Here is a 17,994-nt window from a genome sequence, read left to right as displayed (position 1 = left end):
TGGCTGTCCTGAGTGTCCTGGAGGCTGGCTGTCCTGAGTGTCCTGCAGGCTGGCTGTCCTGAGTGTCCTGGAGGCTGGCTGTCCTGAGTGTCCTGGAGGCAGGCTGTCCTGAGTGTCCTGGAGGATGGCTTCTATCGTTCCAACTGTTTTCCCCAGAAGGAGTCTCAGGTGCTAGCTTTTGAACAGGGACCTCTCAGCTGAGGCACATCTTTCTTTGCTTGTGCAAGGCTGTGTGTTCTGACAATGGCTGGCCACTCTGTCTGTTAGGATCTTTGGGGAATGAGAAACCCTGAGAAGCCCAGAGGAGCCCTGATCCCATGGACCAGCAGAGGCAAAGGAAGTGCAACACTATCAGATACCAGGGGACAGGGAATGGAGTCACTCAGTCACCAGCACAGCTCCTCCAGGGTCCACCATAGCAGTGGGATGTTTAAATCCTTCCCTAGGTTGTCCATGGGCCTCTGTTGGTGCTGACATTTCAGGTGTCTTAGGACTCTACATGTCTCTTCCCAGTCTTGCTTGCGTTTCCTGCGGTGTACGGCAGCTGGCTGGTCCACAAGCTTCTGCTGACGGCCCTGCTCCCAGCAACCCATCTCCCAGGCCTGCAGATACTGCAGTGATGTTTTAACGTGGGTCGGAGCCCTGAACCCAGGCTGTCAGGCTGTGCACAAGGCCTGGGCTTCCCCAGCCTCCTCTCCAGCTCTACTGCAAGCATTTCTTTATGTGAATAATCGTGCTTCGGGATATGTCATATTTAACCAAGACACAGCATTTAACCAAGCCATCTAGCATTGTATGGCTGTGATGTAGCTCTTTTAACCAACTATCTCTTTTTTTTTCTTTCTTAATCCCCTTCTTGAAATCATTATGTGTCTGAGCATGTACCTCATTTGCATCCTAGAAGGCTAGCTTTGTGTGTGTGTGTGTACACATGTGTGTATGTAGGTCAGATGTCTGCATCAGGTACCTTCCTAAGTCATTATAAGCTATGATAGATAGTATCTTATGGTTCATTCAAACTTTGTACATTCTTAATGACATTTTTTTTTTCTGTGAAATAAAAATGCTTTCATCAACAACAGGTATACTCTAAGATTTTGACTCCATATTGCCAAATGTCCACTTGGAAATGTAAACCAGTTAGCATCCTCCTTACCTAATGCTACATTGAAGCCTCCACTCCCACTCCAAACCCAATATTACCTATAAAAACCTCATAGTCAGGAAAAGGATTGTTTTAGTTTTCACATTTAGCCACTTCAAATATTTTTCCTGTTTTGAGCAATACATCAAAGGGATCGGACGTCTTGATGATCCCACACCTCACTAGTTGTCTATTTTCCTTATTTAAATGTTTAGCGTGTATGTACATGCATGAAAGCCAGAAGAGAGCATCATATGGCCTGGTCTGGAGTCGCAGGCCTGAGAAGGAGACCCTAGCCCTCTGTTAGGGCAGCCAGTGCTTGCAACCACTGAGGTGCTGAGCGTCAACCCAGCCCTACAGCTTTGCTTCTTGTTATCTGTTTATACTGTGTATTTATGTTATTTGGAACATAAAGCTCTTTGACTGCCCGTCTGCAGTCTTTAGTCATGCTCCTGGTGGCTACCCTCTTTGTCTTTCTCAATGCCTTTTTCTGTTTGCTCTACCTGGAATCCGATTTTGACGGAGATTAATGTAACCTGGTTTCTTTGCTTGTCCCTGGGTGCTGTCTCTCTGTTTATTCTTATAGTCTTAACTGTTCTGAGTCATTTTGTCTCAGATGTGTATGTCAGACAGCTCATGGGTGGTTTTGGGTTTTGACCTAATATGACAATCTAACACACACCCCCCAGCAAACACTCTATGCGAGCTGTGTCCCCAGACCTTCCACCTTGCTGTTATTAAACAGATATTGTTGTCACTCAAGGAAGTTAAAGTCAATTATACTCATTGCGTGGTCTTCTCTGTCTCTGTCTTATTTTGCCAATTCTATGCCTGCTACTGGTTCCTTTTAAAATTACATTTATCGTGTGTGTGTGTGTGTGTGTGTGTGTGTGTGTGTGTGTGTAAGCTATAGTGTGCATGAAACTGTCAGGTATAACTTGTGGGAATCAATTCTTTCCTTCTACCCTGTGGATTCTGAGGCTTGAACTCAGGTCATCAGGCTTGGCAGCAAGCCCCTTTACCAGCTGAGCCATCTCTCTGGTCTTAAACTTCCTGCATGCATGCTCTTTGGGTGCTAGCTGGGAAGACCAGAAATACTCAGTAACTAAAAAGATGGAAAAAGATGGGACTCAAGTCTTAAATGGCTGCATATGCATTTCACACATTCTTGTGAGGGAATGTGTCGAGGTGCGGCATACAGACTACTGCAGTTTTAGATTATGGGGGGGGGCACTGACCTTCTGAAGCCCACCGTTCTCCTCCACCAGTGGCGGAAGCACACTGGGGCTGTTGGGCGGAGGGGCTTCCACATTGTAGTCTCGGAAGCAGCAGAAGAAAGAACTAAGGATGCTCCGACCCCTCTGCTTCTTTAGGCTGATGTTGCGCTGGGAAGCTGGGGAAAGAAACAGCATCCATGAGTACCGCACTGTGCAGCTGTCTCTTCAACCCTGACGCCGGGGTGGGGGGGCCCTGGAGCCCAATGCCACAGGCTGTACAAATCCTGTGGACTTCAGTGGGGCTTGCTCCTTCACCACATAGTCCTCAGGGTCATTGTCGCCTGAGTGCTACCAAGTAAAACATCCCTACTGTGCCTGAAGCTTCCAAACCAGCCTTCTCATGAACAAGCTCGACCTGACCTTCTCCCAGAAGCATCCTCCCAGGGGCAGCAAGCAAGAGCCACTTTGAAACTTGGTTCTTGGACAGTTCCTATGCATTATGGGGACTGTAGGCTTTATGAGTTCAAGACAAAGCCATTTAGGAGCACATAGGAACCCACTTTTTAAAGTCAGTTGATCGTCCAAAGGGGGATCCGGACCTCCCAAGGACAAAGCTGAGGCATCCATTATAGAGATATCAGGAGACGTGATACGGAGAACACGTGCTTCGGGGATTCAGGAAACGGTCTCTCCATCCAGGGCAATTCAGTGCCCTGGCCTGTCCTGGCTGGAGGCACCAGAGGGAGGGATGGGTCTTTCTGTTTATCCCTGCTCAGGACAAGCTGCCACAAGTCAGAAATAAAAGGTAAAATGTGGCTTAGATGAAAACACACCTCAGGGCACTAGACTGACTCCAGCCGGAGCCAGAGCCTTTTTCTGGGAATGTGGCTGGGGCAGTTCTGCCTCATACCAGGGCTGGGTGGGTCCGCGGTCCGCTCGCGGGGCTCTGAGCCGAAGCCACAGGGAAGGGACCATGCTGAGGGTTAGGAGGTCCAGCACGTTCCCTTCTACGTGATCACAAGACCTTAGCAATAGTGCCCTGCTGCCCGCAAAACCAAATGCACTCAGATAGGAGGCTGGCAGAAGGGGATTTTCAAGCAAGCGTTCAGATGTGGTTGGTCTGTGGTCCCGCAAGCATGAACTTAAGAGTCTCACTCGCTGAAGATGATCCGTAGGGGCCGGGGAAGTGGCTCAGTGCTTCAGAGCTTCTGTCATATGATGAGGAACAGAATCTGGAGTCGAACACCCACGCAACAAGCCGGGTATTCGGCCCACATGTGTAATCCCGCTCTGAGGGCAGGGGACAGAGGTAACTGGGGCTCACTGTCTTTCAGCCTGACTGAGAAAACTCAAGCCCTAGGTTCAGAGAGAGACCACGCCTCAAAGAAATAAGCAGAGGCTGGTAGGGAAGAAACCTGATGCATTCTTTTGACCTCTGCGTTCCTGTACACACACACAGCCATACCCACACACCATACACATGCACACCACACACACAAATGCACATACACACACACAGATACATACATACTACACACACAGATACATACACACTACACACACAGATACATACACACTACACACACCCACACCACACCCACATACCACACCCCACACATAACTCCCCATATACACCCCTCCACATACACACTGCACACACACATAGACACATACATACCACACAGACACATACACACACACACACACACACACACACACACACACACACACACCTTAAGAAAAAGATGAACTTTAGAATCATAAATCCTAATGATTTAGGCTGGCTGTTTCTATTTTCTCCATGAGTCCTTGAGTGTATGTCACAGGACCCTAGTGTTTTAATTTCAAGACTAAAATGCTGGGTTAGACCACTGGGCCAAGTGGTAGGTGGCTTTACATCTGGCAGTGAGTGGAGAGAAAAGTTAATGGCTGCTGTCAAGTTCACTGAGGGCCAAGGCTGACCTCTATAGACCATGATGTCACAAACTGCCTCTCATGGGCTCCTCAGACTCCCAGAAGATATGGGGGTCATAGCTTCCGTGAGCCATAGTGGCCTGTTTCCAAATGTGTGATTTCCCCAGTGCCCTGCTGAAAGCAAATCTTGAGACAACTAAGGTCTGATTAAGGAGCTGAGAGCTTGCCAAGCAGAGAGGAAGGCGTTATAGTAAACTTGTATTTAATACAAGTGATTGATTAGATGACGGCCTGACTGTTTCTTTGGGAGTTTAAATGTTTATGTTACACTCAGATAACTTAACCCTGGGCAGGAAACAAACAAACAAAAACAATTCGACAGTGTGCTGTGCTGGTTTCTGGCTGAGGGACGGCGTATTTCTCTGACACCATTTGCCTGCATCTTGGAGCTGTGAGCAGCCTGAGAGGAAGCAGTTCCCAGTGGGCTGTTTTCATTCATCTTTGGCTGACAGAACTCTTCCTCGGCGCTATTAACAAACTGCTCATATAATCAATCAATCAATCAATCAATCAATCAATCAATCAACCTGAAACTTGGAACCAGTAAGTCACTTGTAATTTCTACCGCTGGATCTCACTCCGTGTCTGGAGAGCCGTAGAATTAGTGTGAGCTGCCCTGGAGCTGACAGTCGTGGTCCGGCTTCCTTGGCGTAGGGAAAGCTGCTTTGCTGGGTTCCCTTTGAGTTAAGTAAGAGAAGCTCTGGGCTCTTCTAATTTCCCAAGCACTCCAGGGCTAGTGGGCCACTCTCAAGTCAGGCTAGACAGGGAACAGAAATGTTTCCTTAGGACCAGTGTATGACTGAGTGGCTGGAGCCTCTGGTCCAGACCTCTCTCCCACGTTTCAGTCAGTATACCTATCCTGTGGGAAGGACATCTCTGGGCCTCTTCTAGGTCCTTCCCCTCCTACATGCCTAAATGGAGGTCCCGGTCTCCCCTCTTGGCCCAGTCTGATCTTGATCCTGTTCTCTCTCATTAAGCCATTCTGAATCCTAAGTCATTCTTAAATCTGTCTTCATCTCTGCTCTCCCCTCCTGCACAGGCAGAGACCCTCACCATTTTGTCCCTGGACCATTGCAGCAGTGTCTGGACTTGCTCTGCCACAGATCTTTATCCCGCTGTGACGTCTCCATGTGACCCGCACGGCAGCTAAGCCTACCAAGTGATCAGACTATGGGTTCAGGAGCAGGCTTGCAGAGGTGTCGAGGATGGTTCAACCAGAAATAGTATGGGACTTTGGTAAGCTCTAAGGCCATTAGAAACAGCTATATCTCACAAGTTTGTGTCATGAGAATTAACGTGTTTTATATTAAGTGTTTAGAATAGAGTCTAATAACGACAAGCACTAAATAAATGCTGGCTCTTGAATTACCAGTAGTCTTTCTTTTCTTGAAAAAAATATCTTTTATGGGGCTGGAGAGGTGGCTCAGCAATAGAAGGTGTGTAACGCCCTTGTAAAGAATTAAGTTTGGTCCCCAGTGCAGAGGCTCTCACTGCTTCAGCGGATTCAACACCTTCTTCTGACCTCTGTGGGCACTGCATATACACATATATAAATAATTAAAAATAAAGTGAACCTTTAAGATAATTTCATTTAGGAGTTTATTTAGCTTATTTGTTTTCTTCTTTTTTTCTTATTCATTATTAAAAATGTATTATTTATTTACTTAGTCTGTGTTCGTGTGTGTGCACGCGCGCAGGCTGAAGGACAACTGTGGGAGTCAGTTCTCTCTGCTATGTAGGTCTGGGGTTTGAACTCAGCTCACCAGGCTCTGCAGCAAGCAGCATTGCTTGCTGAGCCATCTCATCGGCCTTTACCGATGTTTGCTTGGTAGAAAAAAAGTGATTCTGCTGTTACGTTCTGGATCAAGGCTGGATATTACGAAAGTAAATGTTTTTCTTTCTGCTGGCATCTGTCGGCTGAGAGACGCACTTACCATAACAGGTCTCAGTTATGTAAACTGTACTTTAAAAGCAAAACTAGACAAATCTTGGGAAATAATTCTATTCGGTTGCTTTAAACACCGGATGCAGAGTGGGGAAGGTAAAAAGGAGGGGCTTGGTGTTCAGTGTGTTCTTCTGGCTGCTGTTTTCTGAGAGAACAGGGGTCTCAAGAGAGAAGAGGCAGCATCCACACTCCCTCTCCACTCCCTGGCAGTTCATTTCCCACTGAAAGCTCTGCTTAGCTCTTTGCTGAGCACTGTTCCTGCCCAGCCTGCAGCTGGCCCAGGGACTCCTGTCCTTATGGTGCTCATCAGAAAGGAGCACCAGGGAGGAACACTTAAGGAGGAGCACCAGGGAGGAACACTCAAGAAGGAGCACCACGGAGGAGCACTCAAGAAGACCAGGGAGGAACACTCAAGGAGGAGCACCATGGAGGAGCACTCGAGAAGCGCCAGGGAGGAGCACTCAAGGAGGAGCACCATGGAGGAGCACTCGAGAAGCGCCAGGGAGGAGCACTCAAGAAGACCAGGGAGGAGCACTCAAGGAGGAGCACCAGGGAGGAGCACTCAAGGAGGAGCACCAGGGAGGAGCACTCAAGGAGCCTGGCAGATCTAGCACATTTTCCCATCTAGGTGCCCTGAGATGCATGACTGCCGTTTCCCCAAGGCTCAGGGCAGCACAGGCCATGAAGGACCACCATTTCTTCCTCCACTGTGATGATGAGGTCAGGCCCGAGGCAGAGCCCAGCATCTGCCCTTTTCCCCCACTATGGCCAGGCCTCCTAAGGTGAACAAAGGGAGACTTTTGGCAGAGGTAGCAAACAATTCTATGACTCAAATATCTTCAGTTCCCTAAGGAGACATGAGCAGACAGAATGGCCGGTGAGGGGAAGGCTGGGGCTGACTATGGTCTTACACACGGTCCTCGTGTGTCTCCTGGAGGAGGTGTGACAAGAGGTAACAAAGATACGACATTGTTCTTCCGGATATGCCTACTGCGTCCTTCTAGACATCACCACAGCCTGCTTCCTGCCCATGGATGTGGTCCTCTCTCTCCACAGGGCCGGAGCCTTCTGGAAGCATCCACCAAAAAGCCTCAGAGTTGCTGCCATGGGAGCTCCCCTTTTCTTAGAGGAACTGAGTCCCTGATCCTACAGGATGGGAGCTGCAGAATGTCTCCCTAGTTTCTCTGGGTAGAATAGCAGGAAGTGACATCATTAAAACACCAATTACTGATGGGGAATATGGCACACATCTGACAATTTCCGCCTGCTAGAACCCTACCAAGCGGCTGTTCCTCAGCGAGCTTCTACCTCACCAACTTTCAGTCCATACAACGGAACTCAGGCCAGGGAGGGTCTTGCCTGGGATGCCTGCTGACGCTGTCATAGGTCTCCTCTATTAGCTGGGTTTCCTAAGAAGCCTGGAGCTGGTCGCCACCCTAGCTGAGACAAAGCTCCCACGATAAAGTATTATCAAGACTAGACCGCTGTGTTGTTTTTAATTATGTAAAACCAAATTCCCTTTTACCCCGAGCCAGTCTGCACTAGGTTTACATAATTGTCAATGGCAAGGCTCAGTTCTGAGAATGGAAGCTCCCAGGCTAGTGGGTGCAGAGCCTGGAGGCTGAGCAAGTTCTCTACAGGCGGAGGTGTGTCCCAGCGAATGAGAGACATTTGACTGTGAATACAAAATCTAGTTACAGAAAGCGCTGTGCCTGGATGGGTCAGTTCAGGGCACTGCTGCGGGAGCTCAAGACGGAGAGGAATTAGATTTCTTCATCCCCTCCTTTTTTCCCCTGTTTTGTTCTGGTGTTTGTTGTTGACAAACGACTTGCCATGAAGCTCTGGCTAACCTAGATTCTAACATGAGACAGGTTTGCCTCAAACTTGTGGCAATCCGCTTGCCTCAGCCTCTCCAGCACGAACATGTGTGTGTCACCAACGCAGGAAGAAGCAGCTTCTGAGAAGGGATGAGAGTTCTATAAATTGTTATGGAGAGAGCAAGGGGAGGGAAGAACAGTGGTATGGGGAGAGTTTAGTGTGAGCGAGTGCATAATTACCAGAGAGTAATGAGGTTGCCAGAAGGGCTGTGGAGAAGGCTCAGTGGATCATCTGTCTGCTATGCAAGAACAGGGGTTTGAATTGGTATCCCAGAGCTCACAGACGCACGGGACAGCGGCAGATGAGGATGACAGAACATGGTACTCCAACTGGCTAGCTTGGAGCATGCCCCTGGCGCAACAAGGTGGAAAGAGAAGAACCAGCTAGTTACCCAGAGTTCCTCTCTGACCTTTACATATGCTGCAGGCCACACACCCAGCCTGGTCCCCAGTCAAAAGCACTGTTGGGCTGGGGAGGTGGCTGGGTTGCTGAAGTGGTTGCTTTGTAGTCACGGGTACATGAGTGTGGACCCTCAGCTCCTACGTAAACGTGGTGGTGCGTTTGTGTATTCTCTGTACCTGGTAGGCAGACACAGAAGGATCCCTGGATCTGGATAAACTGGCGAGCACTAGTTTCAGAAAGAGCCTCTTTGAAACAAACAGGCTGGAAAACCGATTGAGGACATTTGGACATTTGATGTTGACCTCTGACCTGAGCACGCGCACGCGCGCACACACACACACACACACACACACACACACATTCGTGAGTGCTTAAGAGCACATGTGCACAAAACAGTAAACAATAGACTTCCCTCAAAAAATAAAAGCACTCAGGTACCGGGAAGGAGGAGGGAGCCCCAGTTTCAGTCCTCACTTGTCAGCCATATGACTTCATCCACCTAGAGATCACCACCAGGCGAAGAACAACAGCTCCCGCCACACTGCGCCTGCCGCAGCTTAAAACAGAATCAAACCGACAGCTGACCTGGGCTCCGTACAGCAGCGTCTCGCCGTGAACTGTGAGAATTTAGCCTGTAACCAGATGACTGTGCTCACGGAGACAGCCTGGCGTTAGGAGAAAACATGTAGGCAGACCCATTTTGGTTTGGGTGATGTCGATTCCAAACTTAGAACACTAAGTGGCCCCTTCCAGCTTCACCTCCAGCGCAGAGAACATTTCGGGATACACAAACATCAGTATAAAAGGCAGCGGGTACGACCTAGCTGCTTTGCATGAGGCTCCTGGCGGACCTTGACCTCAGGTCCTTCCTAGGACATCATGCATGAAGTATGTCATGAAGTGTTATGATCATGGAATCCACGAGGAGTATCTCCAAGGCTGGCCATGGGGTCGGTGCTCCAGCGTCCCAGTGAGACTAGTCTGAAGGGTAGGTGACTAGAGTCTTGGCTGAGTTTATGCCAGCGGGGGAGGCTACAGTGGAGTGGCGTCTACACAGGGCGAGGGCAATTTCAGCCAGCGTTTTGTTTCCTGATCCTCTGGCGTCCTTACAGTTTCCAGAAATGTTGAAATGTCCCCAGACCAGCCACATGCCACATAACCACAGGCCTTCCATTTTCTGTAGACAGGATCTGGCTGAGAAGTTTCAGGACCGCCCACCCTGGCTTTAGGATCTAACCCTTTGGGGTCTGCACGCACGCAGGTTTTGCATGGTCGCCACCCTGCGTGGCTACCACATGGCTTTGTTCCTTCCTCCCCTCCGATCTGACTCACACGTCTTAACTGCCGCACCTCTGCACTGCTAAGGAACAGTTCAAGGGGTGCAACCGCAGAATGGCTGGTGACTGATAGATCCTGGGAGGGAGGGATTCACTGTCTTCAGATGTGACCTTACCAGGTCCTGATGAACGTCTCCAAACCCACGGTCATACAGGTGACACTGGCTTGGCTCAGTGAGTCACAGAACCAGATGAACAGACATGAACATGAGAGGCTTGTGGGGAGAACAGGGGTGTGGGGAGAAGGGGGGTCCAAGAACAAATTTAATTACAAGTAAGGAGTTTTGGGACAACCAGCAGCATCTGACTTCGCTGCTTGATGTAAGCACTCCATGTTAAGTTCCTCTCCATGAAGGACATCTTCGCAGCAGCAAACACTAAGGTCTGCCTTTAGTTCCCATGACGTGAGGCTTGCCTCTCTCTGGCATGGGGCTGGATCCCCCAGGACAGCACAGTCCAGAGGAAAGTCACACATTACTGCCCAGGCACCTTCGGTCAAGCCGACTGCAGACGTCCCTAGGTCTGTCCGTACATTTAGCAAGGAGCTTTGGGGTCATCTTAACAAACATCTCTGTGCCCTCACAGTGGAGCACTTCCAATATCCACCCTTCCTCACGGGATGGCTTAGAACTCTCTCTTCATCAAAAGTCCTGATGGGGTGGGCAGAGAGGAAGACTGACTGGTAATGGTGTCAGGCTTGACCTGAGTTCAGCCCCAGTACCCGGTGGAAGGAAAGAGCTGCCTCCTACAAGTTGACCTCTGACCCCCATGCCCATGTGATGGCCCCTCCCCACCCACCCACATACAATGAATCCATACATCTGGTTCCCAGAATCCCTCTAACTCCCGATGTCCCCTCCCATTAACTGTCTCCCCACTGACCTCCACTCTGCTTGGCTATAAACACTACTCCGTGTTGTATTCAAACACCAAGACTCATCCCAACTCATGCTTCTCTCCCCTGTTGTAATGGTCTGGAACACAATCTCTTTGCTATTTTAACTATTACCTCCAACAAGGTACCAATTTGACTGGCGATGTGACAGAGCATCCAAAACTGCCCCCCACCTCCAATGAGTCTACTTATCAAACCTAAGTAATCCGAGTGGGGGTGGGGGCTGGCTCAGTGGGTGGGAGCAATCACTGGGCAAGCATGAGGGCGTGAGCTTACATGCCTAGCACCCATTTCAAAAGCAACCGTAACCCCAGCCCCATGAGGGATGGAGACAGGATGCTTGCTGAGGCTTGCTGCTGCTAACTAAGCTCCAGGTTCAGACCCTAGAGAATGAGCAGGATGCCCAACCTTCTCCCTAAGGGAGGTGGATGTACCTGCATACCACCACCACCACCCCACCACCACCACCACCACCACCACCACCACCACCACCACCACCACCACCCACATGCACAACAGCGATCCACAGCAGATCTAGATCAATAAGCTTCGTGCCCAGCATTCCTGTGGATGTTCATACAGCTACAGCTTCGGAATGAAACATCAAACGTGCCTTAAGTTAGGGCTGTGGCTTCACTCACAGGACTGCCAGAGCAGAGCACATTAATTACTGCCCTAAAGAGACGACCGTACTACTGCTGAACTCACAACTACATCACACTGGAGAAAGCCAAGCGCCCTCTAGAATGGAGGGTGAGGCGAGTCCTTTCCGGAGGGAGGCCCACACAGAAATGAATGCACCATTTCTTCCCTCCTAGAACGGGCTCCTATCTCTGGACCGCCTCCCAGGCCGCGGTCTGGAATGGGCGTCTGACAGGAAATTCTGGGCAGTGTACACATACATTACATTCCTTTCCCATCCCCGAAATGGCAGTCAACAAACTCAACTTCCCCTCTGTTGGTGTAAAATGGGAGTGGAGAGAGGCCGGGCTGCAGACCACGGAGTTCAAAAGATTTGGTCTAGAGAAGAGTCGGAGATCACCGATCAGCCTCTATTTTATTTCCAGGAGATAAAATTCCCCAGGGAATTCCATGGGACAGTGTGAAGGAGCCACCTATGGGAACACCAATGCTGGCAATGTGTCCTCAGCAGTGAGGGGACCACTTTCTTCTCAGGCGACAGCTGTGTTTTTTTCTGTCCTGACTTAAATTTGTGGAGTGCGTTTGTATGAGATCCTTTATAAAAGTCATCTCTGCTCTTCACAGAGTGTAGCACAATCATAACAGGCCCATTTCCCCATGAGAAACCAGAGACTCCCAGACCCCAAGACACCCAGATTCCTGGCACTCTCCCTGTCTTTGCCTAGTGCACTCCCTGCATGCTGGGTTTTATTTCCAGGGACACTAGCTGCATCTGAGCTCTCACAGTTTACTTTAGAGTCACCCGTGAGTCACAGTGGGAGCCAGGAGGGCACACAGTGGCCAGACCTGAATCCTCACTGTCTGTACTGAGGCGCAGCCTCTCAGTGACGATGCCTTTGAGCCCCCGCTCTTCCTTGTCTCGGCACTTTTCTGGGTTCTCCGTGACCAGGGACTGGTTAAACAAGCCAGGTTTGTGGGTTTGTGTGAGGCTGGGATCCGAGGTCTGAGCCATCACAGCACAGTGCTTTTTTTTTTTTTTTTTTTTTTTTTACACCAGGAGCCATAATAACTAACAATGCAAAGGATTGAAGCACACAAGAGAAACACAGGTTACAATTTAACAGTAATCAAATAAATGGTGTTAAAAAAATAAGTCCCACTTTTGTGCTTCTCAACGGAACAAAACCGCGCTATCCAGAGGAGGAGTGTGAAGCTTGGGAGGTACTGACCTCGCTCAGACACTGCCCACTGCATAACTGGCATCAACCTGTTTGAAAGGCAGAACAGGAACGCATCACACTCGAGGAGGCGTTTGTGATAGTTAGTTTAACTGTCAACTTGACACAAGATGGGTGGGAAGAGAGTCTCACTGAAGGACTGTCTGGCCAGGCTGGCCTGTGGGCATGTCTCGGGGGCAGGCTTGTCTTGATTGCCTTCATGGGTGTGGGACAACCTGGCCTGAAATCGAGGAACACCGCTCTCTGGTGTCCCTCTGGTCTCTGGTGGCCCTGAACCATGTAAGAGGAGAGCAAGCTGGCTGAGCCACAAGCATGCATGCCTCATTCTCTCTCCTTGGACTGTGCACGTGACCGGCTCTGACTTCCTGCACCTCTTTGCTATGATGGACTAAAACTGGCACTGTGAGCTAGTATAAGCCCTTGCTCCCTTAAGTTGCTTTTCATCAGGGTGTTTTACCGTGGCAATGGAAACAAAGCGAGAGCCGGAAAAACGCAAGCAATGTGGAGGTCGGATGGAGCGGCTGCTGCTGTTGCAGTTCGTCATAACAATGGCTGCTGCAGAAAGCACTGTGCGCACAGATCGAGTCTTCTCCATGGGATGTGTGGCTAGCACAGACAAGCATCTCAGACCTGTTACAGCCCTGCCTACATCAGCAGTATGGGCTGGATAAACTCTGGAAGGTGGGCTGTGGGGACCTTACCAGTCTTGTTCACATTCCCGGGCCTAGAAATGCTGGTGTACCACAGGCTGCCAGAGTAGCCACTGGATTAGTTATTTTCACGGCTGTGACAAAACGACCAAACCGAGGCAACTGAAGGAAGGGAGTGTTTATTTGGGTTTCAGTTTCAGAGGAGCAAAGACATGGCATGTGGAGCAGGAAGCTAACAGTTCACATCTTCCAACCATACGCGAGGCAAAGAGAGTGAGATTAAGTGTCCTGAGCAGTTTAGCTGTGAGCCCCACCCCAGGTCCCCGACAGCAATATTTCTTCAGCAAGGCTGTTTCCTCTAAACCTCCCCAAACAAGTGTTCAAACACTTGAGACTACGGGGGGGGGGCATTCCCGGGCGTTAATGATTGGGTCAATGAGCAGAAGACTGGAAGTAACCACAACATGAATAAGGAAGTGCTCCTGCAGCCTGTCAGGGGAGAGCTAGATCAAACAGTACCCACGGAGCCATCTCTCCAGCCCCCTCTCATAAACTACTAAGTCCCAAAACTAAAATAAAGCACACACGCACATGTTCATGTTCTAGATGCCGAGAACTAATCCCTGGAAGGTTTGATAAAGAGCCGACAGGGACTGGGGGGGCAGGGGTGGGGTTCATTGTTCGAGGTATTGTAGGGTTTTGTATCATGTATTAAAGTAACAATTGTGCATTGCACGTTCATGAAAGTGTTAAGAATGCAGATATAGTATTGTGAGCACTATTCGGCACACAGCCTTTATGTGTGCGTTATGTGCAATTATTTCTATGTACTTTATGTGCACATACGGGCTGGTGAGCTGGCTCAGTGGGTAGCTTTTGCCCATGAGCCTGAAGACCTGGGTTTGATGGTCAGAACCCATCATGAAAGGAGAGAACAGCCTAGAGGGTTGTCCTTGGTGCTTGTGGGTAAGCTGCCAATGGGACAGTGAGCAATGTGCACACTGGTGTCCACTCTGCTGTGCCAACAGGAGCCCCAATGCTGTCGCGCAGAGCACACAGCTTCTGCCAGTCTGAGAGGTGCCAAGTGTAGCTTGCTGAGTTCAATTTGCACCCTTTTGGGTGTCCTCCAAGTTGTATAGACGCCTGTGTGGTTTTTTGAGTGTTTCTATTTCTTTTGAGAATCATGGGAGTTGGGAGGGGGAACCTACACTTTGAGGGAGTCTGGTTTTTATATGTATTTTCCTTAGTTAGGTTAGAGATGACAGGATGTTAGTAGCAGAGGTTCCTCTGTTGCGCTGACTGTGCTGTGTGCTGGAAACAGCACCTGATTTAGACCTTCTAAAATTTGAGGGTGTATAGAGATGGATAGGCAGAACTTTTAAGTTTTCAGAGAGTCAACTCTAATAGCTTTCCCTCCCTCCCTCCCTCCCTCCCTCCCTCCCTTCCTTCCTTCTTTTCTGAGGTGCTGGGGATCAAACCCAGGGTCTCACATGTAAGTAGTTACCACTTTTTCAATGAACATGTTCCTAGCTACAAATATAACAATCTTTCAGAAATGGTTCTTTTCTACCCAGAGATGTATGTATGTATGTATAGTATCAAATACACACACACACACATTATGTATATATATGTGCATATATACACAGTCATACACGTATGTACACACATATATATGGTTCTTTTCTACCCCAAGATGTTTATGTATGTATATATGTGGTATAGTATCATTATAGTATCATTCACACACACACACACACACACACACACACACGGTTCTTTTCAACCCCGAGATGTATGTATGTATATGTGTATATATGTGTAGTATAATTCATATATATGTATGTATGCATATGTATGCATATGTGTGTGTGTATGGATTCTTTGAGCTCACAGAGATCTGCCCACCTCTCCTTCCTGAGTGCTGGGATCAGAGGTGTGTGATACCACACTTTGCTCTGCTAGTATGGTTTTTTTGGTTTTTTGTTTTTGTTTTTTTCCCCGAGACAGGGTTTCTCTGTGTAGCCCTGGCTGCCCTGGAACTCTGTACACCAGGCTGGCCTCGAACTCAGAAATCCGCCTGCCTCTGCCTCCTGAGTGCTGGGATTAAAGGCGTGCGCCACCACACCTGGCTAGTATGTTTTTAAAGTGAACATTTCTTTGTCTTTGGTTTCCCCTGTTTTTCAGGATACACGGAGGAGCCATTTTCTCCTAAAGACTAACCCAATCTCTTATTAGTTATTGAACAATCCATCCTTCAGCCTGTTGTTCTGTCCTGCAGCCTAATCTATTCCCCTCCGTGTGCCAGTAAAATGCAGCCTTGTGAGAACAGATTTATTGTTTTACATTTAATAGCAGTAGTCCCCCCCCCTTTAAATTTTTATTTGAAAATGTCTTGGCCGGCCTAAACTTTTATCCTCCCAGACAAATGTCAGAATTACTCACCAAATTCTAGAACAAAAGAGCACTGGGGACTAGTTACCTTCAGCTCATAAAATTTATATCCACCCATTCCAGTTAATCATACTTGAAATTATAAACAAAGTTTTAAGTACAGTTTTTAAAAAAATCAATTTGTTGCATTATGTCTAAGACTATGCCAAGGTTGCATGGCCCCGTCTCCTGGTCTAAAATAAACCAAATGATAACTGGGCTATGTTCTCTGTAACCACAAACAATACTTATAGGAGAGAAACTAAAGAAACAGAAAGGACTCGAAGCATGCCACCACACAAAATGACCAATGAGACAGACACAGAGACAGAAAGGAAAGAGGAACAAATGAGCGTATGTAAAGTAGAAACAAGAAAATGATAATAATTATCTTTCTGCCAATAATCATCTTAAGCACAAACAGGTTAAACTCCAATCACAATACACAAAGTGGCTGAACTCAGAAAGAAAAATCAAGATCCAATGGCAAGAGACTCTCTCGGAATCCCTAGAAGGGTTCACTCCAGCTCAGAGACAAAGGATGGGAGGATAAGTCCCATGCAATCAGGGCCAAACCAGGGGGGAGCTGACAGCACAGACCTAAGAGCTGTCACAGGAGAGAGATGGCATCATGTGATCAAGGGGCTGGGGAGAAGGCTTATTGTGCAAGTGTCAGACCTGAATTCCCAGCACCCCTATAAAAAGCTGGGACTGGCGGAGACCCTTAGTAACCCCAGCACTTAGGGGTCAGAGATGTGTGGAACCTGGGGCTTACTGGCTAGCGAGCCTGGGCCAAATCAGTGAGATGTGGGGGAAGGGAGAGAGGGAAGAGGGAGGGAGTGGAAGGGTGGGGGAGGGAGAGAGGGAGGGAGGATGAGGAGGAGAAGAGAGCCAATGTCTTTCTACATTTGGTCTCTGTATGCCTTTGTATAGGCATGCACATCTGTATACTCACGTGCATGCCGCCCTACACACTCATGTGCATGCCCCCCATACACACGCATGCGCGCGCGCGCACACACACACACACACACACACACAGGCACACACACACACACATCTGTTCCTTAAATTCAGTAGAAAGATATATAGCAGTTACATAAGTTTCCCACATCAGAGGGCCTGAGACAAGCTAAGACTGACACAACTGAAGAGCAGGCAAAGTCACAACGGTATTTCAAAATTCTGTTCTGAATAATAGAACTCACCAGTAAGAAAACCAAGGACTGCACAATGAGACTAAGTGGACCTGGGAAACACAGACAGAACATTCCAGACACCACGGGACACACACTCTTCTCAAGCACGCGCACAGCCTTCCTCAGAACAGATCATGTGCTGTCACAGCCTTAAGAACGTTAGAACGAGGGGACTCGCACCAAGGATCTTTCCTGACCACAGTGGGATGAAACTAAGAATCTATAGCAGAACCGGGTGGTGGTGGTGGTGGTGGTGGTGGTGGTGGTGGTGGTGCACGCCTTTAATCCCAGCACTTGGGGGGCAGAGGCAGGCAGATTTCTGAGTTCGAGGCCAGCCTGGTCTACAGAGTCAGCCTGTCTTCCAGGACAGTCAGGGCTACACAGAGAAACCCTGTCTGGAAACAAAACGAACAAACAAACAAAAGAATCTACAGCAGGAGAAAAAGCTGGAAACCTGTAGGCACACTTCAATCCCCGGGGGGCCAAAGAAGCAACCAGAAGAATCAGTTCTTGAAATAAACAAAACCACAACACACCAAGACACGGGAGCAAAGACGGCACTGAGAGAAGCTGACGCTGTAAATGTCTACATGGAACCAGGAGAAAGACAGATGGTCTGAAGAGATGGCTCAGCAGTTAAGGAGCACTGGCTGCTCTTCCAGAGGACCTGGGTTCGATTCTCAGGATCCACATGGCAGGTCACAGCTCACAACTGCCTGTAACTCCTGTCCCAGGGGATCTGAGGCCCTCTCTGGCCTCTGCGGGCATGAGGCACACACATGGTACACAGGCAGACGAGCAGGCAAACATACATTAAAATAAATCTTATAAAAAGGAAGATTTGAAACAATCTATTTTTATCTGTCAAGGAACTAGAAGAAAGAAAAAAAAACCCAAACAAACAAAGCCCCCAATTAGCAGAGGGAGGGGTCTAATAAGCTTTAGAGGCTGGGGTGTCTCTATGAGGACCCATATTCAAGTCCAACAGCAGAGCCTGAGTGGCCACAGCAGAGAGATCGAGGACTCGGTGGAAGGAGAGG

General features: G+C 48.8%; 1 protein-coding gene across 1 annotated transcript in view; it reads right to left on the bottom strand.

The window, feature by feature from the left end:
* The window catches only part of Ctdspl (CTD small phosphatase like), a 120,328-nt gene that overhangs the window by 32,129 nt on the left and 70,205 nt on the right, over positions 1-17,994 (bottom strand). Inside the window, exon 2 of the mRNA XM_021172382.1 lies at positions 2,383-2,537. Within this exon, the coding sequence (XP_021028041.1) occupies positions 2,383-2,537 (155 nt within the window). The remainder of the gene's footprint in view (positions 1-2,382; positions 2,538-17,994) is intronic.

Source organism: Mus caroli, chromosome 9, assembly GCF_900094665.2.
Source record: "Mus caroli chromosome 9, CAROLI_EIJ_v1.1, whole genome shotgun sequence".
Lineage (NCBI taxonomy): Eukaryota > Metazoa > Chordata > Mammalia > Rodentia > Muridae > Mus > Mus caroli.
Note: the sequence above shows the minus strand (reverse complement) of the source record. Positions and strands in the feature narration are given on the sequence as shown.